The sequence below is a fragment of the Coregonus clupeaformis genome, chromosome 24 (assembly GCF_020615455.1).
Source record: "Coregonus clupeaformis isolate EN_2021a chromosome 24, ASM2061545v1, whole genome shotgun sequence".
Taxonomy (NCBI): Eukaryota; Metazoa; Chordata; class Actinopteri; order Salmoniformes; family Salmonidae; genus Coregonus; species Coregonus clupeaformis.
Window position 1 is genome coordinate 46831361 of NC_059215.1, and position 16956 is coordinate 46848316.

Consider the following 16956-nt stretch of genomic DNA (forward strand, 5'->3'; position numbering starts at 1 on the left):
CATTCCTAGAACGTTCGCTACGATTCAGTTGTAGTTAGGGTTCTATCTAACATTTAGGATGAGAACATCCCTAAAACATTCAGAGAATGTTTTTGATCAAATCTGTTTATGAAAAAAAACTTTTTGATGAAATATCCTTGGAATGATTTCCTAACATTCAGTAAGTGTTGTGCACAACATCTGTGACAACCACCACAGAACATTCCCCAAAAGTTTGTATGTTTGTATAAAACATTCAACTGATGTTGCAAGAATGTTCCTATAACACCCTCAAACTCAACTCTGGACCTCGAAAACCAGTTCCACTGCATTTTTTCATTGTTCCCCTCTAATCAGGGACTGATTTTAGACCTGGGACACCAGGTGGGTGCAATTAATTATCAGGTAGAACAGAAACCCAGCAGGCTCCAGACCTCGTAGGGTCAGAGTTGAGTACCTCTGCTATAACACATTTAATCTGTTCCCACAACCTAATTAAATGTTCTTTAAAGAACTCAGAAAGGCTGTTCTGTCAATATTCTTGCAACACCGGACTGTTCCCACAACCTAATAAAACATTCTGGGAACCTTTTTAAAGAACAGATTTAAATGTGTTCTGGGAACGTTCTTGCAACACCAGGCAAATGTTTTATAGAAACATTCTATAATCATCACCACGACTGGACAGTTGTTGTTGTTGTTGTGAGAACATTTACCACGACCTAACGAATGTTCTGGGAACCTTCACAGGACCAATTATGATTTGCTGGGTAGGGAGTGCTCTATGCTGGTCTGCAGGCCTCTTTTTAAAAGCATCTGTCAGTTTTTAAAGAAAGAGCAGAGACTCCTCAAGCAGCAGCCGCTATGCTATTGCCTGCGTGCATGTCTCAAAGTCTCCTAAGGAGATCGACATGAGAGAGAGAGAGGGGGGACAAAGGATTGTCTTGAATAGGATTTGACTGGCTGTGCTATACAGTAGGTGTGACTTTAGAGACACCGCTAACCACAAACGACAGCTACGTTATCTACAGCTTGCCCAACAGAGAGCGAGAGTGAAAGAGAGCGAGAGCGTGAAAGAGAGAGATCGAAAGAGAGACATCGAAAGAGAGAGAGAGAGAGCGGTCTGCGCTTGGTAGGTCTGAGTCCCAAATGGCTCCCTATTCCCTATATAGAGCCCTATGGGCCCTGGTCAAAAGTAGTGCACTATATAGGGAGTATGTGCCATTTGGGACTGGAACTGGGTCTCTTTTTCATGGTGTGTTATCAGCTGCCTCAGCCTTCCTGTCTCATCCTCGCTGTATTTCTCCTGTACTCCTTTAGTACTTTTACACTGCCACAGATCAGTCAAAGTACACTACAATGCTAGATTCTACTACTAGTGGCCGTTCCTGCTAGATTCTACTACACTACAATGGCTGTTCCTTTAGTAGGGCCTAGTGCTGAGCGATTAACTGAAATGTTGGTTATTTTTCAGATTTTAAACAACTAATTGACCGTTTTTTCTGTGAGCTTAATAGATGCACACGGCGAGGCGTGGCTTAACGTGACCACGCCCCCGAGTAGGGTACAGCCTTAGGGCACTCCCGTTACTCCCATGTAGCCTAACTTTGGCGTCATCCTAAGCAAGACACTTTTTTTTTTTGTCATTTCAATAAATGTTTGCAGCAGCGTCACGTGTCTTTATTAACGTACTTGGCTGTCACAACTACAAATGATTTGCATGATACTTATTCTGTCACTCTAATTTGTTACCCTTCCTGCTAACTTGTGCTCCCGAGTGGTGCAGCGGTCTAAGGCACTGCCTCTCAGCGGTCTAAGGCACTGCGTCTCAGCGTTCTAAGGCACTGCCTCTCAGTGGTCTAAGGCACTGCATCTCAGCGGTCTAAGGCACTGCATCTCAGCGGTCTAAGGCACTGCATCTCAGCGGTCTAAGGCACTGCCTCTCAGCGGTCTAAGGCACTGCGTCTCAGCGGTCTAAGGCACTGCATCTCAGCGGTCTAAGGCACTGCGTCGCAGCGGTCTAAGGCACTGCATCTCAGCGGTCTAAGGCACTGCCTCTCAGCGGTCTAAGGCACTGCATCTCAGCGGTCCAAGGCACTGCCTCTCAGCGGTCTAAGGCACTGCGTTCTCAGCGGTCTAAGGCACTGCATCTCAGCGGTCTAAGGCACTGCCTCTCAGCGGTCTAAGGCACTGCCTCTCAGCGGTCTAAGGCACTGCCTCTCAGCGGTCTAAGGCACTGCCTCTCAGCGGTCTAAGGCACTGCGTCGCAGCGGTCTAAGGCACTGCCTCTCAGCGGTCTAAGGCACTGCCTCTCAGCGGTCTAAGGCACTGCATCTCAGCGGTCTAAGGCACTGCCTCTCAGCGGTCTAAGGCACTGCCTCTCAGCGGTCTAAGGCACTGCGTCGCAGCGGTCTAAGGCACTGCCTCTCAGCGGTCTAAGGCACTGCGTCTCAGCGGTCTAAGGCACTGCATCTCAGCGGTCTAAGGCACTGCCTCTCAGCGGTCTAAGGCACTGCGTCGCAGCGGTCTAAGGCACTGCATCTCAGCGGTCTAAGGCACTGCGTCGCAGCGGTCTAAGGCACTGCATCTCAGCGGTCTAAGGCACTGCGTCGCAGCGGTCTAAGGCACTGCATCTCAGCGGTCTAAGGCACTGCATCTCAGCGTTCTAAGGCACTGCATCTCAGCGGTCTAAGGCACTGCATCTCAGCGGTCTAAGGCACTGCGTCTCAGCGGTCTAAGGCGCTGCGTCTCAGCGGTCTAAGGCGCTGCGTCTCAGCGGTCTAAGGCACTGCATCTCAGCGTTCTAAGGCACTGCATCTCGGCGGTCTAAGGCACTGCATCTCAGCGTTCTAAGGCACTGCATCTCAGTGGTCTAAGGCACTGCATCTCAGCGTTCTAAGGCACTGCATCTCAGTGGTCTAAGGCACTGCATCTCAGCGTTCTAAGGCACTGCATCTCAGCGGTCTAAGGCACTGCATCTCAGCGGTCTAAGGCACTGCATCTCAGCGGTCTAAGGCACCGCATCTCAGCGTTCTAAGGCACTGCATCTCAGCGGTCTAAGGCACTGCATCTCAGCGTTCTAAGGCACTGCATCTCAGCGGTCTAAGGCACTGCATCTCAGCGGTCTAAGGCACTGCATCTCAGCGGTCTAAGGCACTGCATCTCAGCGGTCTAAGGCACTGCATCTCAGCGTTCTAAGGCACTGCATCTCAGCGGTCTAAGGCACTGCATCTCAGCGTTCTAAGGCACTGCATCTCAGCGGTCTAAGGCACTGCATCTCAGCGGTCTAAGGCACTGCATCTCAGCGTTCTAAGGCACTGCATCTCAGCGGTCTAAGGCACTGCATCTCGGTGCTTGAGGCGTCACTACAGACCCCCCTGGTTCGATTCCAGGCTGTATCACAACCGGCCGTGATTGGGAGTCCCATAGGGCGGCGCACAATTGGCCCAGCGTCGTCCAGGTTTGGCCGGGGTAGGCCGTCATTGTAAATAAGAATTTGTTCTTAACTGACTTGCCTAGTTAAATAAAGGTTTAAACAATATATATATATATATATATATATATATATATATATATATATATATATATATATATATATATATATATATATATATATATATATATATATATATATACAAATTACACAAAGTAAAGCTATCACATAATACTTACGTCACTGTTTGTTTACCCCTAGTTTTTTCGCCGGTTAGCTGACGTTAGCTGGCTGGCTAGCGATAGAAGTTAATCTCGATCTAAATACAGTGCCTTCGGAAAGTATTCAGACCCCTCGACTTTTTCCACATTTTGTTACGTTACAGCCTTATTCTAGAATGGATTAAATAAAATAAAAATCCTCAGCTATCTACACACAATACCCAATAATGACAAAGCGAAAACAAGTTGTTAGATATTTTTGCAAATGTATTACAAATAAAAAACTGAAATACCTTATTGACATAAGTATTCAGACCCTTTGCTATGAGACTCAAAATTCAGTTCAGGTGCATCCTGTTTCCATTGATCATCCTTGAGATGTTTCTACAACTTGATTGGAGTCTACCTGTGGTAAATTCTATTGATTGGACATGATTTGGAAAGGCACACACCTGTCTATATAAGGTCCCACAGCATGTCAGAGCAAAAACCAAGCCATGAGGTCGAAGGAATTGTCCATAGAGCTCCGAGACAGGATTGTGTCAAGGCACAGATCTGGGGAAGGGTACCAAAAAGTTTCTGCAGCATTGAAGGTCCCCAAGAACACAGTGGCCTCCATCATTCTTAAATGTAAGAAGTTTGGAACCACCAAGACTCTTCCTAGAGCTGGCCACCTGGCCAAACTGAGCAATCGGGGGAGAAGGGCCTTGGTCAGGGAGGTGACCAAGAACCTGATGGTCACTCTGACAGAGCTCCAGAGTTCCTCTGTGGAGATGGGAGAACCTTCCAGAAGGACAACCGTCTCTGCAGCACTCCACCAATCAGGCAAATTACGTTTAATCAACTGGCCAACTTTATCCTATCCCAGGTATTCCTTAAAGAGGTGGGGTTTCAAATGTCTCCGGAAGGTGGTGAGTGAATCCGAGCTTGTTCCACCATTGGAACAATGGTGGAAGTATCCAGAGCTAACAGCCTTTCATCATCATCTGAAAACCATGAGGTTCGTCTAACCTAGTCCTTGGCCAGTTGATTAAACGTCATTTGCCTTTCAGCATCTTTAATAGCCGGGTTAGTTAGCTAGTTGAAGAAAGTCTGTCGGAATTGGCTCTTTGGCTGATAATCGTGGCGTACATTCCATGCGACAGTCTTATCTGTTAATGCAAACCTATTTACGTTTAGCATGAAAGTGTTTTTAGGTATGATGAAGTTTGTTGATTTAAGACGACAAGGAAGTATGTTTAAAAATGGCCACCCTGAAGAAGGCACAGTGACGCCGAAACGTTGGTGTTTTACATAGAATTTATGTGCGACTCTCTTTTTTATTGATTTTTATAGTTTACAGTTTATTCGTCATTAGTCAGCACCTCTACACTAAATAATTTTCTCTGGGTGCTTTTTTTTATAAAAAATGGCCAACCAAGCATATCCTAAATCTTTTTATAGAATGAAAATAAAAAATAATACAGCCGTTTGTCGGGTTATGCGTAAAGTAGGCAATTTTAACATGGGCGTAACGGGAGTACCCTATGGCTGTTCCGTACTCGGGGGCGTGGTCACGTTAAGCCATGCCATGCCGTGTGTATCTATAAATATGCACATTGCGCAGCAGTTTCGCTAGAGATAAATCAGATCCCGTACTGTGCGACGTTGCAGGGAGTTTTCCAACAGGTCAATCTTCTACATAGTTTACCGCAGAAAAACGTGATAATTTAACTACAATGACCATAATCCATTGTGCGACTACTTGTACGGTCTGTGTTTATTTTATGCCTGCTACTTAAAGAGACAAAATAATACACGATCAAGAGGGAGCATTTGCTTCTCTAGGTGTTTGTATTCAGCAGTCATAATAGTATGCCTTATTTACTTTGGAAGAACTACTAAAATAGTGATTTTTGTCAGACAATATAGGCAGCAGCTCTGTAGAGATGAGATTAAACTTGGAATGAAATAATAAAGTCATCAAATGAAACGAATGTGATGTACACAACAACTGACATATTTTAATTAACTGATGGTTAATAAGTAATGTCACTATCGTCATGGGACTTCTCTTTAATTGTTTTATTCTGTGTTGTTACAGCATTCAACTCGCATAATGAGGTCGTGATTTTATTTTATTTATAATTCAACCGAAGCCAAAATCGACCTCAAAAAGCCGTAATCGCTCAGCACTAGTAGGGCCTATTGCTTGACAGAGATGATACTACAACTGTCATGAATAATGAATGAATGATCTGCCTAGTCTAGGAAGAGCTCCACTTCGAAGTGCTTCCCCCATCCAAAGACATGGTTCAGGCTGTCATAACTAACGACCATAAACTCTCTCCTGTGTCTGGAACTATCCATCTGACTCTCTCCTCTCCAATTACTGACTGGTAAATGCTATGGGACTGATGGGGTCCTGAAGCTCTGAAGTAATTCTCATCTCTCTCTCTCTCTCTGGCTCTCTCTCTCTCTCTCTCTCTCTCTCTCTCTCTCTCTCTCTCTCTCTCTCTCTCCTTCCTCTCTCTCTCTCTCTCTCTCTCTCTCTCTCTGGCTCTCTCTCTCTCTCTCTCTCTCTCTCTCTCTCTCTCTCTCTCTCTCTCTCTCTTCCTCTCTCTCTCTCTCTCTCTCTCTCTCTCTCTCTTTCGCTCTCCTCATTTTTATTCTCTCTCTCTCCGACGCTCTTTTTTTTTCTCTTTCGCTCTTCTCTCTCTGTTTGTCTCATCTCCACAGTGACCCCAAGTTGGACAGGCATAGACATTCATCAGGGAACATCTCTACCGCTCTGGAGATGATGCCTGGACTGGAGGGGTTAGACCTGGAGCCCTACGGCAAGGTACTGGGGACACACTGTACTTATATCCTCCCCCCTCTCTACGGCAAGGTACTGGGGACACACTGTACTTATATCCTCCCCCCTTTACGGCAAGGAACTGGGGACACACTGTACTTATATCCTCCCCCCTCTCTACGGCAAGGTACTGGGGACACACTGTACTTATATCCCCCCTCTACTGCAAGGTACTGGGGACACACTGTACTTATATTATAATACTAAGGCATTTGTGAAAATTCTATAGCAATATAGAGTGGGAAAGCTGCCGTGCGTTTGGACAATTAATACACACTGCAGTAAATAAAACCTAATAAAAACATCTGTCTCGTCCAAGACCGGAGTCTACACAGACCAGTGCGCTATAGACAATCAGAGCTACAGTAGGCCTTTATACAAACAAGTCATTTGCCACATGGGCCTGCCATCATTCACTTTGAACTGGACTGTGTGTTTACAGGCAGTAGCAACAGCGCGACTTTAGATCATTAGAACGCATTCGCCAAAAGCCACCAAATACACCTGAATGGATTTCTGCAAATACTGTATATAAACACCACGGGAGTCCTCTTACATTTGGGAACTTTACAGTCCTATTGATCAAACCACCATGAAAAGGTAGGCTCTCTCTCCCTCAGAGTTATGCACATCAAGAACAACAACTAATGCTAGCCAGAGCAAGATGAGCTAAAATTCTAACGAAGGAACATTAGATAAACCCTCTCAAACTTTTTCAGCTAGTTGGCCGTCAAAAGTTCATTGAAAAACTTTGGGGAATTGTAGCCTACTCGTCCTTCTGCAGCTAGCCTGCAAATGCACGCTTGTCCCAACCAAGCACCCAAGCTAACTAGCTAAAGTTGGCTAGCTTGCTAGCTACTTCCAGACACAAATGAGAGAACACCTCACTCTGACCATTTTACTCTCCCTTGCAGAGCTGGTTAGGCTGTTTACATGTTATCTAGAGCTTTCTTGACTAACTATTACTTTTTTTTGCCTAGGTTTACTGACGTCGATCATATTCAGTGGGTGTTGAGCGTTTTTGTAAATTAATCAGTTATTCTGCGCTCTGGCACACTCAGACAAGAGTGCTCTGAAATCGGAGTAGATAGCCAGAGTGAATTTGCGAAAGCAAGACAACTGGATAACGGTCGTTCAAGTTCAGCATAGCTAGCTAGCAAAGCGATTCACATTTATTGCTAGCTAACCAAATGACACCTGCATCTCTAGCTGAGGCCATCGAAAAATGATATGAGGGGAGAAAAGTCAGTCACACACTACTCCAATGACATGACATCCTCCTAGCAGCTAACTAGCTAACGTTAGGCTCCTTGTTTTTACCTTGCTACATAAATAGATACGCTAGCCTATTAGACACGTTATGACTGATTTGTGATCATTGCCCTTGCTAGTTTGATTGTATTGACATTCCCAGCCTTAGTTGCATTCGTCCGTTTTTGTCCAAAATATTGAGTAATTGAAACTGAAACAGTGCGTCCCGAATGGAGGCAGCAAGCAATGTACCAGGCCAGCTGTGATGGTCTCCTGAGTGGGCGCAATGGTCTAAGGCACGGCATCGCAGTGCTAACTGTGCCACTAGAGATCCTGGTTCGAATCCAGGCTCTGTCGCAGCCGGCCGCGACCGGGAGACTCATGGGCGGCGCACAATTGGCCCAGCGTCGTCCAGGGTAGGGGAGGGAATGGCCGGCAGGGATGTAGCTCAGTTGATAGAGCATGGCGTTTGCAACGCCAGGGTTGTGGGTTCAATTCCCACGGGGGGCCAGTATAAATAAAAAAAATGTATTCACTAACTGTAAGTCGCTCTGGATAAGAGCGTCTGCTAAATGACTAAAATGTAAATGTAAAAAAATGTACAACCTGATAGCAATATTGTTTGGACTACCAAGACATTTATTGGTGAATTATATTTGTCATGTATTGAACTGCATCCATCAATTCTGCTAACAATGCCTTACTGTACGTCATAGAATGTTGAGTCAAATAGAACCTATTTTTAAAACCTCTAATAAAGTTGGTTTTGTAGCATCAACTGGGAATGTCATTTTTATTATTATCATTATTATTTTTTATAATTAAATATTTTTTACACCCTTTTTCTCCCCAATTTCGTGATATCCAATTGCGATCTTGTCTCATCGCTCGGGAGAGGCGAAGGTCGAGTCATGCGTCCTCCGAAACATGACCCGCCTAACCGCGCTCCTTAACACCTGCCAGCTTAACCCGGAAGTCAGCCGCACTAATGTGTCGGAGGAAACACTGTTCAACTGACGACCAAAATCAGGACTCGCTAGAGCGCAATGAGCCAAGTAAAGCCCCCCCCCCCCCCCCCCCCGGCCAAACCCTCCCCTAACCCGGACGACGCTGGGCCAATTGTGCGCCGCCCTATGGGACTCCCGGTCACGGCCGGTTGTGAAACAGCCCGGGATCGAACCCAGGTTTGTAGTGACGCCTCAAGCCCTGCGATGCAGCGCCTTAGACAACTGCGCCACTCGGAAGGCCCCGGAATTTGATATTTTTGACTGATATTATGATTGTCTGTTTCGTATCTGCAAAGTAGTTTAAAACGCTCAGTTCCACATTAAATCACTGAACACAACAGGCGCTTATTAGAGCCAGGCTTGTATTTGAGCCAGGCTTGTATTTGAGCCAGACGTCTATTTCCTTAAAGCACACAGCTTTTACTCATTTGCATAGTTATTGTTTAATTCCAGCATTCACGTCCAGCATTTTAATCAATTTCTTCATTTTATTGCACTAATGTGTTTATCATTTACACACTTATCATTTACACATATGTACATATGCTGTAGGTAGGGATATAGTGACTAGGCAACAGGACAGATAATAAACAGTAGCAGCAGCGTATGTGATGAGTCAAAAGAGTTAGTGCAAAAAGGGTCAATGCAGATAGTCCGGGTAGCTATTTGGTGAACTATTTAGTAGTCTTATGGCTTAGAAGCTGTTCAGGGTCCTGTTGGTTCCAGATTTGGTGCATCGGTACCGCTTGTCGTGTGGTAGCAGAGAGAACGGTCTGTGGCTTGATTCTTTGACAATTTTTAGGGCCTCTCTCTGACACCGCCTGGTATAGAGGTCGTGGATGGCAGGGAGCTGGCCCAGGGGTCTGTACTCCCGAAGTTGTTGACTGTTTTTGTGCTTGCCAGTTAGCTAGCAGTTCTCAGCTGTTAGCAGCCAGATAGCTAGCAGTTCTCAGCTGTTAGCAGCCAGTTAGCTAGCAGTTCTCAGCTGTTAGCAGCCAGGTAGCTAGCAGTTACATTTACATTTACGTCATTTAGCAGACGCTCTTATCCAGAGCGACTTACAGTTAGTGAATACATTTTTTTTATTTATACTGGCCCCCCGTGGGAATTGAACCCACAACCCTGGCGTTGCAAACCCCATGCTCTATCAACTGAGCTACATCCCTGCCGGCCATTCCCTCCCCTACCCTGGACGACGCTGGGCCAATTGTGCGCCACCCATGAGTCTCCCGGTCGCGGCCGGCTGCGACAGAGCCTGGATTCGAACCAGGATCTCTAGTGGCACAGTTAGCACTGCGATGCAGTGCCTTAGACCACTGCGCCACTCAGGAGTTCTCAGCTGTTAGCAGCCAGTTAGCTAGCAGTTCTCAGCTGTTAGCAGCCAATGGCTAGCAGTTTCTTACTGACGATTTAAAAACTGATGATTGCCATAATTTCTTTCTAGTCATTACTGAATGATTTAATGTAACAAAATCATACATTAGACCTCATAAACAATTCATGGTAGTTTTGGGTAGGTAGGTAGTTAGTTGGTTGGTTGGTTGAGCGATGTCCTCATCTACCCCGTTCTATCTCCCTGTGACATCCCAGAAGGGATGCTTAGGTACGATGCACCTAGTAGCAGTCTTCCACCTAGCCCTAGATTATTGTCTAGGTAGGTGCATAGGCCCCCCAAAGCTAGAGTAGTCCAAACAGATAGAGACCCCCCCCCCTTAAACTGCACCTGCAGTCCACAGCAGTGTGAATTGAACTGCACCGTTCCGTTTCCCACTGCGCTGTGGTTCGCTTCCCTGTGCTCTGTCCTGCTGTGTCGTTAGGTTCTCTAGCAGTACAAAAATAAAAGGACAGAAAATGATTATTATGAGTGTATGACTTATTTTTCTTCCTGCACTGCTCTGTAGCCAGCTGTTTCAGTTATGTTGTTTCTCTGTAGCCAGCTGTTTCAGTTCTGTAGTTTCTCTGTAGCCAGCTGTTTCAGTGCTGTAGTTTATCTGTAGCCAGCTGTTTCAGTACTGTAGTTTCTCTGTAGCCAGCTGTTTCAGTGCTGTAGTTTCTCTGTAGCCAGCTGTTTCAGTGATGTAGTTTCTCTGTAACCAGCTGTTTCAGTGCTGTAGTTTCTCTGTATCCAGCTGTGCTGCTATGCTGTCCTGTCCCTCTGGCCATCAGCAGATCGACTGTAAATCCTAAACTGTGGGATTGTTCCTGCATGTATAATTGATTGATTGATTGATTGATTGGTTGATTGATCTTCCTCCATAGACGGTGTCGTATGCCCAGTTTCTGTATCCGACCAACGCCCTGGTCCGCCAGAAGACCCCCTCGGTGGACATTACCCTCCAGGTGCCCCTCAACCAGGTGACCCGGAACAGTAACCCCAGAAACTACACCCCAACCAGGCTGAATAGCAACGTGGGACTGGACCTGGGTAAGACCTGGCTCTAACACCTGACCCCTAACCCAGAAACGCCACCTTAACTCCAACATAGGACTGGACTTTTTATTTTTTATTTAATCTCTATTTAACCAGGTTGCATCATATGGATGTAGGTTGCACCATATTGGTAAGTAATATGGTGAAAATTCCTAGTCCTTCAGAGGGAGCTATTATCATATTGTGGACTAACTGCACCTGCTGTCCACGGGGCTATGACCTCTACTGCACCATGCTACCATGCTGGCTTTACTGTGCCCTGTCATGCTGGCTTTACTGTGGCCCGTCATGCTGGCTTTACTGTGGCCTGTCATGCTGGCTTTACTGTGTCCTCTCATGCTGGCTTTGCTGTGCCCTGTCATGCTGGCTTTGCTGTGCCCTGTCATGCTGGCTTTGCTGTGCCCTGTCATGCTGGCTTTAATGTGCCCTGTCATGCTGGCTTTAATGTGCCCTGTCATGCTGGCTTTAATGTGCCCTGTCATGGTGGCTTTAATGTGCCCTGTCATGCTGGCTTTAATGTGCCCTGTCATGCTGGCTATAATGTGCCCTGTCATGCTGGCTATAATGTGCCCTGTCATGCTGGCTATAATGTGCCCTGTCATGCTGGCTATAATGTGCCCTGTCATGCTGGCTATAATGTGCCCTGTCATGCTGGCTTTAATATGACCTGTCATGCTGGGTTGCCTGTCATGCTGGCTTTAATATGACCTGTCATGCTGGCTTTAATGTGACCTGTCATGCTGGGTTGCCTGTCATGCTGGGTTGTCTGTCATGCTGGGTTGCCTGTCATGCTGGGTTGCCTGTCATGCTGGGTTGTCTGTCATGCTGGGTTGCCTGTCATGCTGGGTTGCCTGTCATGCTGGGTTGCCTGTCATGCTGGGTTGCCTGTCATGCTGGGTTGCCTGTCATGCTGGGTTGCCTGTCATGCTGGGTTGCCTGTCATGCTGGGTTGTCTGTCATGCTGGGTTGCCTGTCATGCTGGGTTGTCTGTCATGCTGGGTTGCCTGTCATGCTGGGTTGCCTGTGGTGCTGAACTGTCCTGTATAGTAGCAGCTGAAAACACACACACACACACACACACACACACACACAAAACATGCTGTTTACTGAAACGCTGCTTCAGACACAATAATACTAATATAACGAGCACTATAGTGTGTGACCTGTTTATTTAGACGGAGGGGGAGGAGACACGGAGGGGGAGGAGACACGGAGGGGGAGGAGACACGGAGGGGGAGGAGACACGGAGGGGGAGGAGACACTGAGGGGGAGGAGACACGGAGGGGGAGGAGACACTGAGGGGGAGGAGACACTGAGGGTGAGGAGACACTGAGGGTGAGGAGACACTGAGGGTGAGGAGACACTGAGGGTGAGGAGACACTGAGGGTGAGGAGACACTGAGGGTGAGGAGACACTGAGGGTGAGGAGACACTGAGGGTGAGGAGACACTGAGGGTGAGGAGACACTGAGGGTGAGGAGACACTGAGGGTGAGGAGACACTGAGGGTGAGGAGACACTGAGGGTGAGGAGACACTGAGGGTGAGGAGACACTGAGGGTGAGGAGACACTGAGGGTGAGGAGACACTGAGGGTGAGGAGACACTGAGGGTGAGGAGACACTGAGGGTGAGGAGACACTGAGGGTGAGGAGACACTGAGGGTGAGGAGACACTGAGGGTGAGGAGACACTGAGGGTGAGGAGACACTGAGGGTGAGGAGACACTGAGGGTGAGGAGACACTGAGGGTGAGGAGACACTGAGGGTGAGGAGACACTGAGGGTGAGGAGACACTGAGGGTGAGGAGACACTGAGGGTGAGGAGACACTGAGGGTGAGGAGACACTGAGGGGGGAGGGGACACTGAGGGGGAGGAGACACTGAGGGGGAGGAGACACTGAGGGGGAGGAGACACTGAGGGGGAGGGGACACGGAGGGGGAGGGGACACGGAGGGGGAGGGGACACGGAGGGGGTGGAGACACGGAGGGGGAGGAGACACGGAGGGGGTGGAGACACGGAGGGGGAGGAGACACGGAGGGGGAGGGGACACGGAGGGGGTGGAGACACGGAGGGGGAGGAGACACGGAGAGACTGGGGGGGTAGAGACAGAGGGGAGGTAGAGACAGAGGGGAGGTAGAGACAGAGGGGAGACAGGAGAGGAGACCGAGACAGAGGGGGAGACCGAGACAGAGGGGGAGACAGAGACAGAGGGGGAGACAGAGACAGAGGGGGAGACAGAGACAGAGGGGGAGACAGAGACAGAGGGGAGACAGAGACAGAGGGGAGGTAGAGACAGAGGGGAGGTAGAGACAGAGGGGAGGTAGAGACAGAGGGGAGGTAGAGACAGAGGGGAGGTAGAGACAGAGGGGAGACAGGAGAGGAGACAGAGACAGAGGGGGAGACAGAGACAGAGGGGGAGACAGAGACAGAGGGGGAGACAGAGACAGAGGGGGAGACAGAGACAGAGGGGGGAGACAGAGACAGAGGGGGGAGACAGAGACAGAGGGGGAGACAGAGACAGAGGGGGGAGACAGAGACAGAGGGGGAGACAGAGACAGAGGGGGAGACAGAGACAGAGGGGAGGTAGAGACAGAGGGGAGACAGGAGAGGAGACAGAGACAGAGGGGGAGACAGAGACAGAGGGGGAGACAGAGACAGAGGGGAGACAGAGACAGAGGGGGAGACAGAGACAGAGGGGGAGACAGAGACAGAGGGGGAGACAGAGACAGAGGGGGAGACAGAGACAGAGGGGGAGACAGAGACAGAGGGGGAGACAGAGACAGAGGGGGAGACAGAGACAGAGGGGGAGACAGAGACAGAGGGGAGGTAGAGACAGAGGGGAGGTAGAGACAGAGGGGAGGTAGAGACAGAGGGGAGACAGGAGAGGAGACAGAGGGGAGGTAGAGACAGAGGGGAGGTAGAGACAGAGGGGAGGTAGAGACAGAGGGGAGGTAGAGACAGAGGGGAGGTAGAGACAGACAGACAGAGGGGGGAGAGAGGATGGCTTTTGTTTGTGTCTCTGTGTGTTTCAGATTACCACAGATGGTCATTATCACAGCACTGTACTCTCTGTCCGGCCCTGGTCCATCGCTACGTCCCCGATTTAGAGACCCTTCATTAGCTAGACACAAAGCTGTGTGTGTGTGTGTGTGTGTGTGTGTGTGTGTGTGTGTGTGTGTGCTCGTGCCTCCCTTCCTTGTGTGTGTGTGTGTGTGTGTGTGTGTGTGTGTGTGTGTGTGTGTGTGTGTGTGTGTGTGCTCGTGCCTCCCTTCCCTGTGTGTGTGTGTGTGTGTGCTGCGCTAGCTGTTAGTTGTTCTGTGATGTCAGGGTGACAGGGACAGATCCCAGAGACAGGTGGTGGTGAATGTAGGAACTGTATCCTAAATGGTACCCTATTCCCTATGTAGTGCACTACTTTAGACCCGGGCCCATAGGGAATAGGGTGCCATTTGGGACGTAGCCCGGGAGTGTTGCCAACGCTGATATCCAGGTTAAGTGTTCCAGAGCGCTGCTCAACTTGACAAAGTGAATTGTGGGTCAACATTAATGCCAGGCATTCAATTACAGACAGACACAGTGCAGTAGGCTTATAGAAACCAGCTAAGGACAGACAGACGGACAGACACAGTGCAGTAGGCTTATAGAAACCAGCTAAGGACAGACAGACAGACACAGTGCAGTAGGCTTATAGAAACCAGCTAAGGACAGACGGACAGACACAGTGCAGTAGGCTTATAGAAACCAGCTAATGACAGACAGACAGCGCAGTAGGCTTATAGAAACCAGCTAAGGACAGACAGACAGACACAGTGCAGTAGGCTTATAGAAACCAGCTAAGGACAGACAGACAGACACAGCGCAGTAGGCTTATAGAAACCAGCTAAGGACAGACAGACAGACACAGTGCAGTAGGCTTATAGAAACCAGCTAAGGACAGACAGACGGACACAGTGCAGTAGGCTTATAGAAACCAGCTAAGGACAGACAGACAGACACAGTGCAGTAGGCTTATAGAAACCAGCTAAGGACAGACAGACGGACACAGTGCAGTAGGCTTATAGAAACCAGCTAATGTAATGACAGACAGACAGACAGACAGACACAGTGCAGTAGGCTTATAGAAACCAGCTAATGTAATGACAGACAGACAGACAGACAGACACAGTGCAGTAGGCTTATAGAAACCAGCTAAGGACAGACAGACGGACACAGTGCAGTAGGCTTATAGAAACCAGCTAAGGACAGACAGACAGACACAGTGCAGTAGGCTTATAGAAACCTGCTAAGGACAGACAGACAGACACAGTGCAGTAGGCTTATAGAAACCAGCTAATGACAGACAGACAGCGCAGTAGGCTTATAGAAACCAGCTAAGGACAGACAGACAGCGCAGTAGGCTTATAGAAACCAGCTAAGGACAGACAGACAGACACAGTGCAGTAGGCTTATAGAAACCAGCTAAGGACAGACAGACGGACACAGTGCAGTAGGCTTATAGAAACCAGCTAATGACAGACAGACAGACAGACAGACACAGTGCAGTAGGCTTATAGAAACCAGCTAAGGACAGACAGACAGACACAGTGCAGTAGGCTTATAGAAACCAGCTAAGGACAGACAGACAGACACAGTGCAGTAGGCTTATAGAAACCAGCTAATGACAGACAGACAGACAGACACAGTGCAGTAGGCTTATAGAAACCAGCTAATGTAATGACAGACAGACAGACACAGTGCAGTAGGCTTATAGAAACCAGCTAAGGACAGACAGACAGACACAGTGCAGTAGGCTTATAGAAACCAGCTAAGGACAGACAGACAGACACAGTGCAGTAGGTTTATAGAAACCAGCTAATGACAGACAGACAGACAGACACAGTGCAGTAGGCTTATAGAAACCAGCTAATGTAATGACAGACAGACAGACACAGTGCAGTAGGCTTATAGAAACCAGCTAATGTAATGACAGACAGACAGACAGACACAGTGCAGTAGGCTTATAGAAACCAGCTAAGGACAGACAGACGGACACAGTGCAGTAGGCTTATAGAAACCAGCTAATGACAGACAGACGGACACAGTGCAGTAGGCTTATAGAAACCAGCTAATGTAATGACAGACAGACAGACAGACAGACACAGTGCAGTAGGCTTATAGAAACCAGCTAAGGACAGACAGACAGACACAGTGCAGTAGGCTTATAGAAACCAGCTAATGACAGACAGACGGACAGACACAGTGCAGTAGGCTTATAGAAACCAGCTAAGGACAGACAGACGGACACAGTGCAGTAGGCTTATAGAAACCAGCTAATGACAGACAGACGGACAGACACAGTGCAGTAGGCTTATAGAAACCAGCTAATGTAATGACAGACAGACAGACAGACACAGTGCAGTAGGCTTATAGAAACCAGCTAATGTAATGACAGACAGACACAGTGCAGTAGGCTTATAGAAACCAGCTAATGTAATGACAGACAGACACAGTGCAGTAGGCTTATAGAAACCAGCTAATGTAATGACAGACAGACACAGTGCAGTAGGCTTATAGAAACCAGCTAATGTAATGACAGACAGACAGACAGACAGACACAGTGCAGTAGGCTTATAGAAACCAGCTAATGTAATGACAGACAGACAGACAGACACAGTGCAGTAGGCTTATAGAAACCAGCTAATGTAATGACAGACAGACACAGTGCAGTAGGCTTATAGAAACCAGCTAATGACAGACAGACGGACAGACACAGTGCAGTAGGCTTATAGAAACCAGCTAATGACAGACAGACGGACACAGTGCA

General features: G+C 48.0%; 1 protein-coding gene across 1 annotated transcript in view; it reads left to right on the forward strand.

Annotated features, from left to right (window-relative positions):
- LOC121537759 (CDK5 and ABL1 enzyme substrate 2) overlaps positions 1–16956 on the forward strand; it is a 63613-nt gene that overhangs the window by 36562 nt on the left and 10095 nt on the right. Inside the window, exons 4-5 of the mRNA XM_041845386.2 lie at positions 6352–6454; positions 10987–11152. Coding sequence (XP_041701320.1) covers positions 6352–6454; positions 10987–11152 — 269 coding nt within the window. The remainder of the gene's footprint in view (positions 1–6351; positions 6455–10986; positions 11153–16956) is intronic.